The following is a 14,575-nucleotide window of genomic DNA, read 5'->3' as shown; positions in this document are numbered from 1 at the left end:
TTTGGCAGACTTTGGATAAATATTTAAAATGTAGCACGTGGCAGACTACTTTTTTCTGTTTGTTAATATACAAAATTTGAAAGTTGTATATTTTTATACAGTATATTTTTATGAGGAAGGTGARCATCATTTTGCTGTGGTTTTTTTGRGGAGAGTAGTAGTCCCTTATTGCTGGTTACGTTTTGTAATGTTTTGATACATTTTAGCCTATAACAATGATTTAGTATTTTAAATTAGTCCTTAAATATATATTTTATAATAAAAGCTGCTGATTACAAGCATAAATTTTTAATTAAAGAGTTCCTAATAGCTATTGTTTTCTGTGAGTCCTAGCTCTGTTCCTCAAGTATGCAGTTGTTAAAATTTGTGATGGGTATCCATGAAAATAGAGTTTTTTTAAATAAAGTCATAATATTAGGGACAGTATTTAATGGCACATGAAAAAGGAAGTTTTCTTGAGTTATAGAAGCATATATTGTGCTTTTAATGTAAAGACAAATATTACACGGTAAAGAGGGAACTGATGTACAGTTTTCTGGATAGTGAGAAATATTAAATATTGCAACATTTTTTATTACTGAAATGATGCATTAGTAAGAGTAAGAGAAATATGTTTTTCTCATAGAATAAAATAGTAATGAGCAGGAACCATGGAGAGCTAGTGTGGAAATTGTGAGAGAATTCACTAATATTTTTATGAGCTTAGCCCAGTTTCTATTCCCCATATTTTTGCAGTTCGGATATCCTTTATATGTAGTTGCCCATGAYGAAATTAAAATTATTTCTGAAAAATTATGCTTTATTTGTATTGGTTTGGGTTGGGGTTTTTTTTTTTTTTTTTCTAAGATGATGAAATTGTGTCTTTTTTTTGTTTCAAATTACTAATTTTTCAATGCATGTTTCTGTCTAGCTGCTAAGGAAAAGACATATAGGAAATGACATAGTTACCATTGTCTTCCAAGAGCCAGGAGCACTTCCTTTTACTCCAAAAAATATTCGTTCCCACTTTCAACATGTATTTGTCATAGTCAAAGTGCATAATCCTTGCACTGAAAATGTGTGTTATAGGTGAGTAGTGTCATAAGTATTCAAGTTTGTTACTAAGACTACAATAGAACTGTGTTTTCTAGAACTGTTGTTTTGTGTTTCTGTAGATATTATGTACAAAAGTTTAAAGCTTTGYTTCCTGTGAGTTTGAAACTCCAGTGTCTCCCTTGCATACATCCAGGGTTATGGAGCACAGTTTGTGGACTTAAATGGGTATACACAGCGAACTCTGTGCTGCTGATTTATGGCCACAAAATGGGGATATAGCAAGTTAGTGAAAACAAGATTTGCAGAAACACCAATAGAAATTAAYTTGAAATTTGTATTGCATGTTTTCTTTTTTTTAAGAAAATGCTTTAAAATAAAGTATTTCASAAGGCCAATAACTTGTATGTATCTCTGAGTATGACAATATGACACCAGGATGAGTCATAGCCTTTAAGTACATGAATGAAGACTTTTGGAGAATGTAAAAATATCACAAATTTAAAGGTGATTTAAATTTTTACATTTAAGTCACTGCATCATGAATTTTAGCAAGGKAAGGGAGCAAGGAGGAAACACAGTTGTGAATTGGTTAGAAATTGTGCAAATAGTGATAAAGCTATAAAGCATAGTGACACAAGTTYATGCAYAAATATTTTATATTCATTGTTTAGAATGAATTTCAAATGCATCATGAAGATGGTTCATTTTACTGTCTTTTAGCTGCCTATTAGAACTTAAACTATCTTTTAGAACTTGATTTTGCCTCAGTAACTGTTTTGTGTTGATTAATGTTTCCCAATTTACATTTTTCTTATTACTAAACTGTATCTGTCATCCCAAATGTGACTGTATTTCAGTCCAACAAATAGTAATTGTATGTAGTGTGCACAGTATTTTGAAATTCTTTTTCAGTTGAAATACATTATGTATATGTCAATTAAGGGGTATAATTGTATATAATAGGAAATATTCCTATTTCTCTTACATTTTGCTGTGAACTTTCCAGATCAAGAATTGCAAGTATCTTCCAATTCTATGAGCATAGAGTAGGTGGTTTAAACAGGTGGAGAATGCTCCATTATAGTCACATTTGACACCAATATTTTTTCTTTGTATTCACACTTCATTGTAGAAAATGATTTGAGGATAAAAAATTCTGTTTCTATTTATACATTTCTTAGTTTGAAGATGATGCAACTGAGTGACAGCTGAAAATGATAGATTTACATAAAAATAATTTTTAAAGGTACTTCTGTCATTTATTTCTCACAATGCTTTTTCATATTTATTCCATTAAGGAAAGGAGGCATTGGCACTCTAAGAAGTTGTCTTTGATAGTTTTTGTTTTAGTAAGATACATCCATAATGTCCTTTATATATTTGAATGAAGAAAGCCATTTAAAAACAGACAACCCAATCAGTTTGATGTGTCTGAAATGTCTGCAAATTGGCGTATGTCAAAGCTGTACTCAGTTGTGTAAATGGATTGCAGAGATCACAGTTTTGATTAGCATCTGATTTTTTTTTTTAGGGGATTAATAATTTTGTTGKTTTTTGTTTGTTTTTTTCCTATTTCTAGTGTTGGTGTTTCACGATCAAAAGATGTTCCCCCATTTGGTCCACCCATTCCCAAAGGAGTAACTTTCCCCAAGTCTGCAGTCTTTAGGGACTTYCTTTTAGCCAAAGTTATTAATGCTGAAAATGCGGCACACAAGTCAGAAAAGTTTCGAGCCATGGCCACAAGGACACGTCAAGAATACTTGAAAGATCTGGCAGAAAACTTTGTTACCACAGCCACAGTGGATACTTCAGCCAAGTTCAGCTTTATTACTTTAGGGGCAAAAAAGAAGGAAAAAGTGAAACCAAGAAAAGATGCACATCTATTCAGTGTTGGAGCAATTATGTGGAATGTGATTGCCCGAGATTATGGCCAGTCTGCTGACATTGAATGTCTCCTCGGAATCTCCAATGAGTTTATCATGTTGATTGAAAAGGAATCAAAAAATGTTGTGTTTAACTGCTCCTGCAGAGATGTTATTGGATGGACATCAGGACTAATGAGCATCAAAGTATTTTATGAGAGAGGAGAATGTATTCTTCTGTCTGCAGCAGATAATTGTTCTGAAGACATCAGAGAAATTGTTCAAAGACTTGAAGTGAGTACAGTTTCTAAATTGGAATTCCAATTTTTTTTATAAATAGATATATGTCTACATCTCCTTTGAGATATAATTAAAATGTCCTATGTTTATAGTTCAGGAGYGTTTTCAGTCTTCAGAGAGCATTATGAATAGTAAACTTCACAACACCATGTGAGATAAATGTTATCAACCCATTTTTCAGGGGTAAGGATTTAGATACCATTAATCTGATTACTTGCCCAAGGCRTGGATGATGCCAGGGTTGAAATCAGGACTGAAAAGTTTTTGCAACCTCTTGCTCTTCTCAAATCACGCCCTTGTTGGTAGAAGTATCATTAATTAAAAAATTGTATAAAATCTGAATGTGTAATATATACTTTACCTTTTTGTAAAAATCCATGAGAATATTTGTGGAAAATTTTGTGTAAGTGATTCTGCTGATTTGTTCCTCTGTACTGAGCAACTGCAGGAAGTAAAGAAAACTCGAGCAACTAATGCCACTTTTAACAGCTGACTGGATAMAGTTTTTCAGACACTTGATGACCCTGTCAGTACGACTGTCCTCTAACTATTTCAGTCAGTACAAATGAAATGACAGGGACTCCAAGATGCATCTAGTGGTTGCACTTCACTCTGTGATCTTAATTGGATTTAGATGGTTTTAGGGTTTTTTCTATTAGAAAGCCCAGCACTGAAATGAAATCAGTCTGCTTATAGGTTTCACACTCGAATAGTGTGATTGCAGCCACTGTTTTAGGGCCTGTGTAGTACTGCAGTCATTTAGCATTACTCAATATCATGCTCTAAATAACAACTTCCAAAGTACAATTTCTCTTTCAAGAGGTGAATGCCTTTAAACTCTTCTTGCCACTGTTATCCTTTTCAATTAACATCTCCAGTTTCACTTTCCTTGGACAGATATTTCCCTTCAAGAAAATAGTGCTCCTGTTAGGTGTTGTTAAATGAACAATATAAATTTCATTGCACAAATGGAAAACAAGAGATTTAGAGTTCTAGTGAAAACTTCTGCTGTCATCAATGACTTTTTTTTTGCTGTTTTTCACTTCCTCGGTTTTGCAAAACACAGAAATAACCCATGTTGCTGAAGACACATCTTTAAGATTTGGTAATTAAAAACACAAAATGAAACGTTTATCTGTGTTCACTTGAATGCTTCTCTGTTTTTATTGTCAGATTTTGGGTTAAATAATGACAGATTGGTTTTAAGCCTCAAATTTAGCATCAGTTATTACAGAGTTTACCTGAACATTGACTTCAGGTATCCATTTCAAAGAACTTTGACTGCCTTCTCCCTTTCCCTGCCACCTATCCAACTTTCACACTAATTAGAAGAATTAATTATTATTACTTGTTTTAAAACAAGTTTCTTACATCATCTTTTTCTCCTTTCCCCCTGCGTCTTCCTTTATTTTGAAAGCTGCATATTAAAGTTATTTCCTTGTTATTTTATAACATTGAATGYTTGCTACAGTCCTTATATACATTTGGTATAGAACCATTGGAATCACTAAAACGTATTTAAAACTCTGATGCCACACTTTATATGCATGCTTGAAACACAGTTTTAGAATACAGCTAAAGTTAGCAGCCAGATGTACCAGCAGATGCTAAACATGAAAGCTCAAACTGTGATGTAATATCAATCTTCAGTGACCAGATGATTAACCCTTTTCAGTCATGAGTTAAAGCGTTTCTTAAAACCATGAGTAAAACGTTGCACTTACTAAATAAGATTGTCAAAGGAGTTACTACACTTTAYTGCCTGGTTTTAAATCATGCAGGTAAGTAGAAAACCAGGAAACGTATCTGAATTTTAAGAAAATATGTAAAAAGCTGGCTAAGATTATGATTTTTGTTTGAACCAAGACAATCAGTCCAGGACTGAAAAAAGAGCTGTGACTTGCCAGTCTAGACAAACTTGTTCTTTGTTGGGGAGAGTATCTWGGTACAGAAAGAGCAGCAAACTATAGATTAACTTGGAGGCTTCTGTGTGAAGGCAGGAAAAGCAGTGGCTTTGAGCTTTGGGATAACAGAGAATGGCAGAGTGATAAAGGATTAAATGGAAACACTGAATGGATCTTCAGACAGAATCTGAGTTGACAAAATTTCCTTAGTATCCTGTATATTAAAAAAACTCTTCCCCTTCTTCATGGCACTTCAAGGATCTCTGTCTTTTAACTTCATCTGTTTTAACGAAAGCTCTAGCATTCAGAGAAGCCAGCTCTTAGTTCATTTCACAAGATGAGTGAAGCTGCAGCCACGTCAGCAGAATGCCCTGTTTTGAAGTGGAGCAGCACTAAGTTTCATGTGACATTACTATCTTAACTTTGAGGGAACATACACCTGGGGAGAACTAGATCTCCTGCAATACTTCCCACTGGGAATAGGTGAATCTTTGGCAGGAATCTTTATCTTTCTTGCCTTTTAACTTTTGAATATTTAACTAACTTGAAGAAGAGATTTTGAGTGCTCTGAGTTAGGGAAATCCATGTACTTTGGCTGATGCATTCATTGTGCAGTATTCTATAATAGTGTCATAATGATAAAGAGGTGTCAGCCCCCTAAAAAGAGTATTATGTAGCTTAATAAGGATAAAATTCCATCCCTCAGATGGGTTCCTGACTGTAATAGCATGTTCTTCTTTTCAGTGCATGACTAAATATATATTTTAGAAGCTGACAGAAGTGGAGCTAATGAAGAGCTGAAAATTTCCTTTTCACTTACATAGTTCACAAATTATGAAAGTCTTAGTCATGACTGAAGAACTGAAAATAAAAGAGCTAGGTTAACATTATGTTAAAGTTTTCAGTATGCTATGTCATTCCAATACTACATGCGCGGTTATGAACTCAATAGAAAGTTCTGTTTAAAAAGGAAAGCTTCTAAAAATACCAAAACTTCAGAACTGAAAAATGACAAAGGAAATAGCTGCTTTTTTGTTGTTGTTGGGAAAACCGAGAACCTGACTTTGTAAATAAAGCCTCCGAAGTACATTTTGGTCATCTCAAAAATGACTTTCACATTTTAAGTTTGAAACCTACATATCCATAAATATCTGAAATTATTAGGAATCTAAGTGCTACAGTTCAACGATCCTAAATTTTTTTTAATTCTCAGAATACCAGATCCTTGCAATAGCTTCAGTATTTCACAATTCACAGAAGATGATCCCTTAATAAATGAGGGCTAATTGTATTTCATTACCTCACAGGTTAAAAGCATGAGTATACACCAGCTTCCTCAGACCAGCAAAGTTTAAGTAACTCGTGTTTGTGGCACATTGTTCTCATGCGTGCGAGTTCTAATTTTTTCTGCTGAGTGACAGATAKCCATATAGAAATATTCTATAAAGGAAATAGCACTTTAAAACTTATTCAGGTACCAAATCTCATGACTCTAGTCACGACCAAGTTGCAGAAAAAAGTTACACAAACACCCCAATTTCCAGTCAGCCACTGGATTGGAAAGGAGTAAACATTAGGACTTCCATTTCTGATGCTGTGATAATTGGGGACAACAGATCAATCTAAACAGGAAACRTGTTAAAAGGAAGCTACAAAAGTAACTTTCATCTTAATGTTTGCTATGTGTTAAGTTCCTTTGGCAGTGATAGAGATGTTCTTTCATAATTGTTGCCAGAGAAGAATTCAGTCCCATCCATTCCTTGCCTGCCCCCTCTTTGGAGCCCTGTTTCTAAATGCACCCTGATTTTCAGCYGTACCTTGTCCTGCTCTGTCTGCAYGGCTGCACAAGTGCTAATGCAGTACAGGGACAGTGGRGTCTTGGGTCAGTTTAACCCTTCTGTGAAACCTCACCAGGTCAATTGCCTCTGACTGGGGTGCTGGAAGAAGAGGTTTTGTATCAGCTGTACCCAGTCACAGTGCCAAGATCCCATCAGCTGTGCAGTCCCACTCCCTCATCGTGCACCCCTGAATTAGGCTGGGCCGTTCTGCTGTGGCAAGCACACAATAGACTAGTAATGTAGCGTGCCTGAATTCTGGCTCAAGCATGCAATGGAGAGCAAGAATGACTTTTCCAAAGTAGCCTCCTGAATTAAGCTATAAAACAGCCTTTGTAAAGATCTATCCTGTGCAGCTGACAATAAAGGACACTGGCTTCCTACTCTTAAGCACCTTTAATTAAATGCCCAAAGCCTGTATTTTTGTGATACACACTAAACCCACCCATAAAGAGCATGAATATCTTTGTGAAACCAGGTCAGGTGTGCTGTGGAACTGCTCTTAATGCAGCATGACCTTGGGAAGATCCCTTGATCTGTATTGGAACGAGTGCATCTCTAAAAGGCAGGTATTTGCCTTGACGGAGTTTTTATGGGAGATCTTTGAAATGTGCTACCAAGATCTTTGATAGTGTCAGTCATATTATTCAGATTTTGTTCTATTTGTACTAATGGAGCTAAAATACTTACTGTTTTCATGACACTGACAAAACAGAAGGCTGGGGTAACTCAAACTTCCTTGTAATGTGGGCTGGAATTTTGCCTTCTCAGTCTGGTGCAGTACTCCAGCTTACAGGCTGTTGTATGGCTATGTTTTACACAACAAAACTATTGAGAACTTGTTTCACAGTATATAGAAATGAACCTGCTTAGCAAAATCTGAATTTGAAGAATTTTGGCTACTCTGTGTAATGACAGAATTACTTTTCATTGAATATGAGGAAAGTAATTTTTTTKTTTCCCAGTGACATGAAAACTCTCATCCCATTTTAGTGATATCCACATCTGGAGATGATGGTAGTTAGAAATCTGCCTATGAAGCAGAATAAATTAATATTTTCTTCATTGCTATTTTCTTGAGGAACACAAGCTGCTAGAACTGAAGCACTTCACTCAATTTGGCTCATGTTGTATCTCAGATTTACTACTGAATAAAAAATGGCTGAACACGTGCAGTCAGCCAAAAAGAATTAAATAATTGACAGGGCAGATTTTTCTTGCTTTGTGTTTTGCAACTAAACCAGCTGTAAAGTTTTCAGTAAGATATAAATGGCATTGTGTTAATGTTGGACAAGGCGAAAGAGCTTGACATAGGTCAGCTGCCTGCCCCAGAGATGTAAGATTTTTGGCATAGTGAAATATTTATTTTGCTTTAGGCAGAAACTTTCATTAAAAATAAATGTTTAAGTCATTTAATGTCAGTATATTAAAGATATGTAATATCAAGCCATACATGACTTTATAGTGTTTGTAAACTGATGTGTCTGTGCATTCTGACAATGGCATAACAATCTGGTGCTTCCTCAGATAGTGACCAGAGGGTGTGAAACCACGGAAATGACCCTGCGGAGGAACGGGCTGGGCCAGCTTGGGTTCCATGTGAACTTTGAAGGGATCGTGGCCGATGTGGAGCCCTTTGGCTTTGCATGGAAAGCCGGCCTGCGGCAGGGGAGCCGCCTGGTCGAGATCTGTAAAGTGGCCGTGGCAACCCTGACTCACGAGCAAATGATTGACCTTTTACGCACATCGGTSACAGTAAAAGTGGTGATTATTCAGCCACACGAGGATGGAGCGCCCAGAAGGTAAGGAGGAGGAGTTCTCAATGTCTCAAAATTTATGTGTGTTTGGGTTTTTTTTTTCTCTGTTCCTGCTTGAAGGATAGCTCTTTTATTGGAGGTGTTCAGTAAATGGATATTGTCTGTCGTGTTTGGTGATAATATTATTGAGGTTCTTAAAGTGATCTTTTCCCCAAAACCCATATTGACTTGTTACAGAAGATAAAATAAGATCCTGTAAGAAATTTAATGGAAAATTTACTTGTGCATGACTTTAAAAGGGTAGGACATAAACTTCAATGCATCATGACTCAGCCGTTCTGAAACGTGATATTACTTCTTTTCTTCCATAGGAGAGTTTTATGTTTTAATACTGAATTGAGAAATGTGGAATCCTTCTCATACAATTGTACCTTGTCAGTCTTTGAGATTCCTCCAACTCCTGGCTATTGAAAAAGATGCATTTTATTTTTTTCTTATGTTGAAATTTAAAGTAATGAATTACTGGGTTCTGGTCCTACATGGTATCAAGTCTTAGAGTCCTGCTTACTTTGTACAGATACCTAATTTATTCACGTTAAATAGTGAATTACATCAATGAGTTCATCATTTAAAGCAAAGAAATCTTGTTGCAACATGAAATATATGCTCACACTCAGGGAAAGACTAATAAAAATCATTACTGTGGTTGTACCATTGTTTTCAGGCATTAAATGCCTTTTTTCTTTTAGTCAGTGTTCCTTTTTTGGTGACAAAAGAGGTTCTTCATTTTTKAATATCACAAGGCAGAGAAATAGGAAAAATTGAAACTTTGTAACAGTGTGACTTTATTTCTCTTACACCTTGTCTAGTCAGTGTTAATTTGGCTCATTCTAAATGAGAGCTCTACCAGAGTAAATTTAATTACTTCTCTTCTTGTAGCAGGCCAACTTTAAATCTCTTGTTGATTTTTAATTCAACAGAAAAAACATTAGATGTGTTGCTTTTGGCAAGACAGCAAGCAGTAAAATTTTACGTAGTGTGCAGCACTGTGAAGTCGATGCCAACTGTATACGAATGCTGCTTAATTGGTGGCAATTCTCCAAGTAGTCATTGGCCTGATGTATGACACACAAGTGCTGTCCCCTGCTCAACCTGCAYGCTGATGCCTTCCTTTCTGAACAAAATGCCTGTGAATGTGGAATACCACCGTTTTGCTTAGTTGGATAGAAATTTGCAATTAAGCCTCTCTTTGCTTAGCTTTGCTATTCTCACCATCTGCTTCTGGGTATGAATTTTCACTGACTTGTTTGGTATACATTTCCAAGCTGTTTACAGAATATGAGCCTAATGAACTGATCCCATTATATTGAAGGTAAAARTGTGTATTTTATAGGCCCTGATAGAAAAATACATACTGTATGAACTGTTTATATCTCCTTTGATATAAATTTTCTTCCAGAGATAAAATGTTTAAGTCCCAGATCAGTATGATACATAGCACCCGAGTCGGTGTGTAGGAGGAGTTTGAACTGAGTGTTACCACACTGGAAAAAATCTGCAGAAGCTGCTTCTCTTTTTAATTTTTTTAGCATTTTTAAACTGTGACTAATTGCTAAAAAAAAAAAATAGAAGTATGTGTCTATTCTAAATATTTTWAAAAYGATTTTTGTTTTTCTTTTTAGCTTCACTTTTCTAGTATTAAAAAAAAAAAGAAATGTCTCTTTCTTTCAAATATCAATTTCTCACTGAAACAGACAGCTKCTCATTTTCCCTTTTATATCCCCCAAAATATGATCAGTGACTTTAATCCCAGTCTTCCAAGGGTTTTGAGCTTGTCTTTTTGCAGTGTTTATAATCTAAGCAGAGTAGACAGAAAGCAGTATAGTATAGTATAGACAGATAGCAGTATAGTATATATCATATATATACTATATAATATAGTATATATATGACGAGTGTGAGAGTTTCGGTTGACAAATACGATCTATGACATTCTTTGTAAAATATATTAATCAATGAGAGAAAAGAGGAGAGGGGCAGAAAGGGATAAATTATCAGAATTGAGGGAAGAAGATAGCCTATCACTGCTGCTTACTAGTTAAAATTTGTGCAGATTCATCTCCTTGTCTCCTCCTCAATTGCTTTTCTTAGCCTTCTGCAGTGTCTTGTCACAGAAACAGAGAATAGTTGAGGTTGGAAAGCACCTCTGCATGTTGTTGAGCCCAACCCCATTGCTCAAAGCCAGGTCAGCTGGAGCAGATTGCTCATGGGCGTGTTCACTGAGTTTGGTACATCTCCAACAATGGAGATTCAACAATTCAGTATTTCAGTTTCGGTATGCGATCATCCTTTCAGTGAGGAAAGTTTTTATGTGTACTTAAATGGAATTTCCTGTACTTCACTTTTTCACCTCACCTCCTGTGCTTTCACTGGATACAGCTCTTAGTCTGTCAACTTCTTTTCCCTATCACCCCATTAGGTATTTTATGCACATTGTTAAAATCCTTCCTGAGCCTTCTCTTTCCATGGCTGAATGATCCCAGCACTCTCAKTCTCTGTGTTTCAGATGCTCTCACCCCTTAACCATCTTTGATCCTTTCCTGGACTGGCCCCATATGTTCATGTCTCTCTTGTACTCTGCTATCAGGTTTACTCAGAAATTTACAGGTAATAGCTTTGTATGTAAAACAGGAGATCTGGAGAACTAAAATCCATTTCACCTTCMTTTGACCAGAAGTGTCACTGTCCTTGGGGAGGCCATGTACAGCTAAATAGGATAGAATCAAGCCTCTGTGAGTGATTCCAAACACATACCTGTGATAAACATTGAAGGCAGGTGTGACAGCTCATATAGAGAGAACCTTTTTAGTATCAAGTAGCTGTACTAATTATCAAATAACACTCAAAGCAGACATGCATATATTTCTGTCATATTTGGAGGTCCATCAATCCTTGACCCAGACATGATGTGTGTGGGAGAATGGTTAAAAAGCAGGAGAAAGCGTTACATCTATTCTCCGGTAATTATTGCTTTTATTCACATTTGGTTTTAGAGGTTTTCTGCTAAGGAATGATACATCAGACTATCTGACATATGTAGGAAAGCTCATTTGGAGGCTGAAATAAGTACTTTCAAAGTTTGACTCATCGGGCAGAATATATGATCTTTTAGTAGTTGGGTGGACACTTCTGCTCTGTGTTTCAACCTGATTTCTCAGGGTACATACTGGTGGTTTGTTGTTTCATTTTGTGTGTCTGTTCGACTTTTTAGGGTTTCAAGTTCAGCCACTACATTTTTGCCCACAGTGCACAGATATAAAAATACATTCATCTTTGTATCTAAAAGAATCAGTTGCTTAAAAAAATTTGTACGTTTAAAAGAATATAAATACTATTTTAACAAAGAAAAATAATCATTAAAAAATCCATATGTATCATTTTATTAATGATTGTCTTTCATTTTCTGAGATAGTCAGCTGGTTTCAYTGCTTGAAAGAGTAGTTTCTACTTAGCTTTGTATGCTGGGTTTTATGAATMCAAAGTAATGAGGATTTTCTCTTTGGGCTGCTTACTAGCTTGGGTTCCTTGCTGGGATCAAATTCTGAAGTGTGTTTACACAGATTGGAYGTGAGTGCCATGGAGTATCTTGGGAATTGTACCCTTCAAGGGAAAATGAGTTTCAAGTGTGCAAGGGTGTTTCCAAAGCAGTCCCTTAAAAGAACATCAGCTGAAGTGGAGATCTTTAATCAAGTTCTTGACTTGATGATTTTTTGTTGGTCAGCTTACCCACATATAATCTTCAATCTATCAGCCCTTTATATTATAAAAGAAAACCAACAAAATCTAAGTGTGCACCCACTGAGTATAAACTATTAGCAATAAACTATTAACAAGATTTTTTTCCCTGCAAACTGTCTTGTATTTATTTCAGCATGAAAATAAATTATTTGAATGYTGAAGGTGCTTACAAAGGAATGTTAGAGAGTGATTAGGAAATTACAGAGGAAAATTCTGCTGAATAAATGTCTTCCACTACTTAATGTCGATCCTTCTGCTAAAGTCTTGATAGCAGCATATGCAAAAGCAATCATGGAATAAGGCCTTTCATTTACTATCCTGTAAAATTAATGAACTTGAGACAAAGCTCCTGCTGTTTTCAGTTGGCTCCAGCAATTAAATAATCATGCCCAAATTGATGCAAAAATCAAAATTATTTGTGTGGCATCAGGCTGATATTTAGATAGAAAGAAGAAATTGCTATTTAAAACATAAATTCATTAAATTACAAAGCAGTATTAGAACAAACATGCTTGTCGTTGTTTTCAGATCTGGATAAGTATTCTTGTGTCAAATTTGTTTCTGTGCTAGGACTGTCCCTTCAGAATTGTTGATTTTTTTCTTCTGATGTTACCTAACAAAAACGAAATGGTGGAAACTGTATTTCTTATCCAAATAAAAAGTCTTTGATTTTCTTTCTTACATAGAATTATGAATGAACTTATAGCAGGAGTTAATTATCATTACTGAAGTTTATTATGCATACAGTAGTTACAATCAAGCTGGAAAGAAACCCCTCAGAAATGCCTGGCAAAGCTCAGTTTGTCTCTATGGAGAGATGCAAAGAAGCAATCCAGACTCTTCTTTTTCTTTTTTTCATTCCTTCTTTCTTCTCGCTATGAAATCATGGAATCATAGAGTTGTTGTGGGTTGGAAAGGACCTTAAAAATCGTCCAGTTCCTGTCTGTATTTTTCTTTGTCGTGTGACAATACAGACATAGATGTTCTTTAGGAGTCCTCTAAATTGCTTGTCAGCTCACCATCACAAAGGTTCTCTTTGAACAGTAATGAAGATCAGAAGGACAATGAGTTTATCTTCCAGAAGGACAGATTGGCAGCTTCAACTCCTTACCTCTGTGGAGGGACTGCCAGAGTTATCATTTGCATTAAAGGGGGTGATAAGGTGGGCAGCAGCCTTGTCTGAGGTTGCTGTAAGCAATCTCATACATCTTATGTGGTATGAAATTATTTGAAAATAAAATTGGTATATGTTTTTTCTTTTTCTTTTTTTTTTGGTGATGTGTGACTGTTGGTAATATGTTTCTGAGAAAGTGGAAGTTTTGTCTTGAATTTTTGACCAGAATTCTCTTATACCATTTCAGTATTATGCAGAGTCTTGGACTTGTGCTGTAACTGATAGAGGGAGTCAGTAGAGTTGAGATATTCCTTCCAGGAGGTACTTCACCATGTCACGAAGGGGAAGTCTGTATATGTCTTAATTAACTATGTCTTGAGTCTAAGAAAAACTAATCTATTAAATTCCGCTTTTCAGTTAAGCCCCTAGAATTATATGAAATTAATCTATGTTTTATTATGTGGATTTCATAGATTGCATGATGAGTCCTTGGTCTCATTGTGATGCTGTGGGCGCTGCTGTAGTGTAAAAACAAACAAGCAGTGGAATAGAAGTGATTGTTTTCAAACACGACGTCTGAGTTGGCAGAATGCAGTTACTYCTTGTACTGCTGGGTAAAGACTATTGTGGAAGATGAAGTGTTTTGTGTTGGAACGATGGTAGTGAGGGATAACTTATCTCCTAATAAACCAATGCACACCTTGCATTGCTACTCTATACTTACATCTCACTGCAATAGTAATGTTGAACTAATGCTAAATTGTAACCAAGTATTCCAATTTTCTTGAGATCCTACAAAAATTGTTCATGATGCCTGAGTTCTRTAGGTAGCTGTGGTCCAAATACTGTACCCAGTAGCTGATATACATAGGATGTAGCAGAAAAGAAGGCTTTTGTGTAGCTGTCAAGGTGACAGGCTGATGATCATGGTGTATGGAAACTTCARACTTTTCTGTGGAGATGGATATTT

General features: G+C 35.7%; 1 protein-coding gene across 4 annotated transcripts in view; it reads left to right on the top strand.

The window, feature by feature from the left end:
- Positions 1-14,575, top strand: part of SIPA1L2 (signal induced proliferation associated 1 like 2) — a 126,737-nt gene that overhangs the window by 77,081 nt on the left and 35,081 nt on the right. For all 4 annotated transcript variants that reach the window (XM_057368435.1, XM_057368436.1, XM_057368438.1 and 1 more), the window contains 3 exons: positions 911-1,068; positions 2,615-3,191; positions 8,464-8,738. In XM_057368435.1, the coding sequence (XP_057224418.1) occupies positions 911-1,068; positions 2,615-3,191; positions 8,464-8,738 (1,010 nt within the window). The remainder of the gene's footprint in view (positions 1-910; positions 1,069-2,614; positions 3,192-8,463; positions 8,739-14,575) is intronic.

Source organism: Malurus melanocephalus, unplaced genomic scaffold (assembly GCF_030028575.1).
Source record: "Malurus melanocephalus ecotype Western Australia unplaced genomic scaffold, MMel_1.1 scaffold_92, whole genome shotgun sequence".
NCBI lineage: Eukaryota > Metazoa > Chordata > Aves > Passeriformes > Maluridae > Malurus > Malurus melanocephalus.
This window is presented reverse-complemented; position numbering and strand designations above follow the sequence as displayed.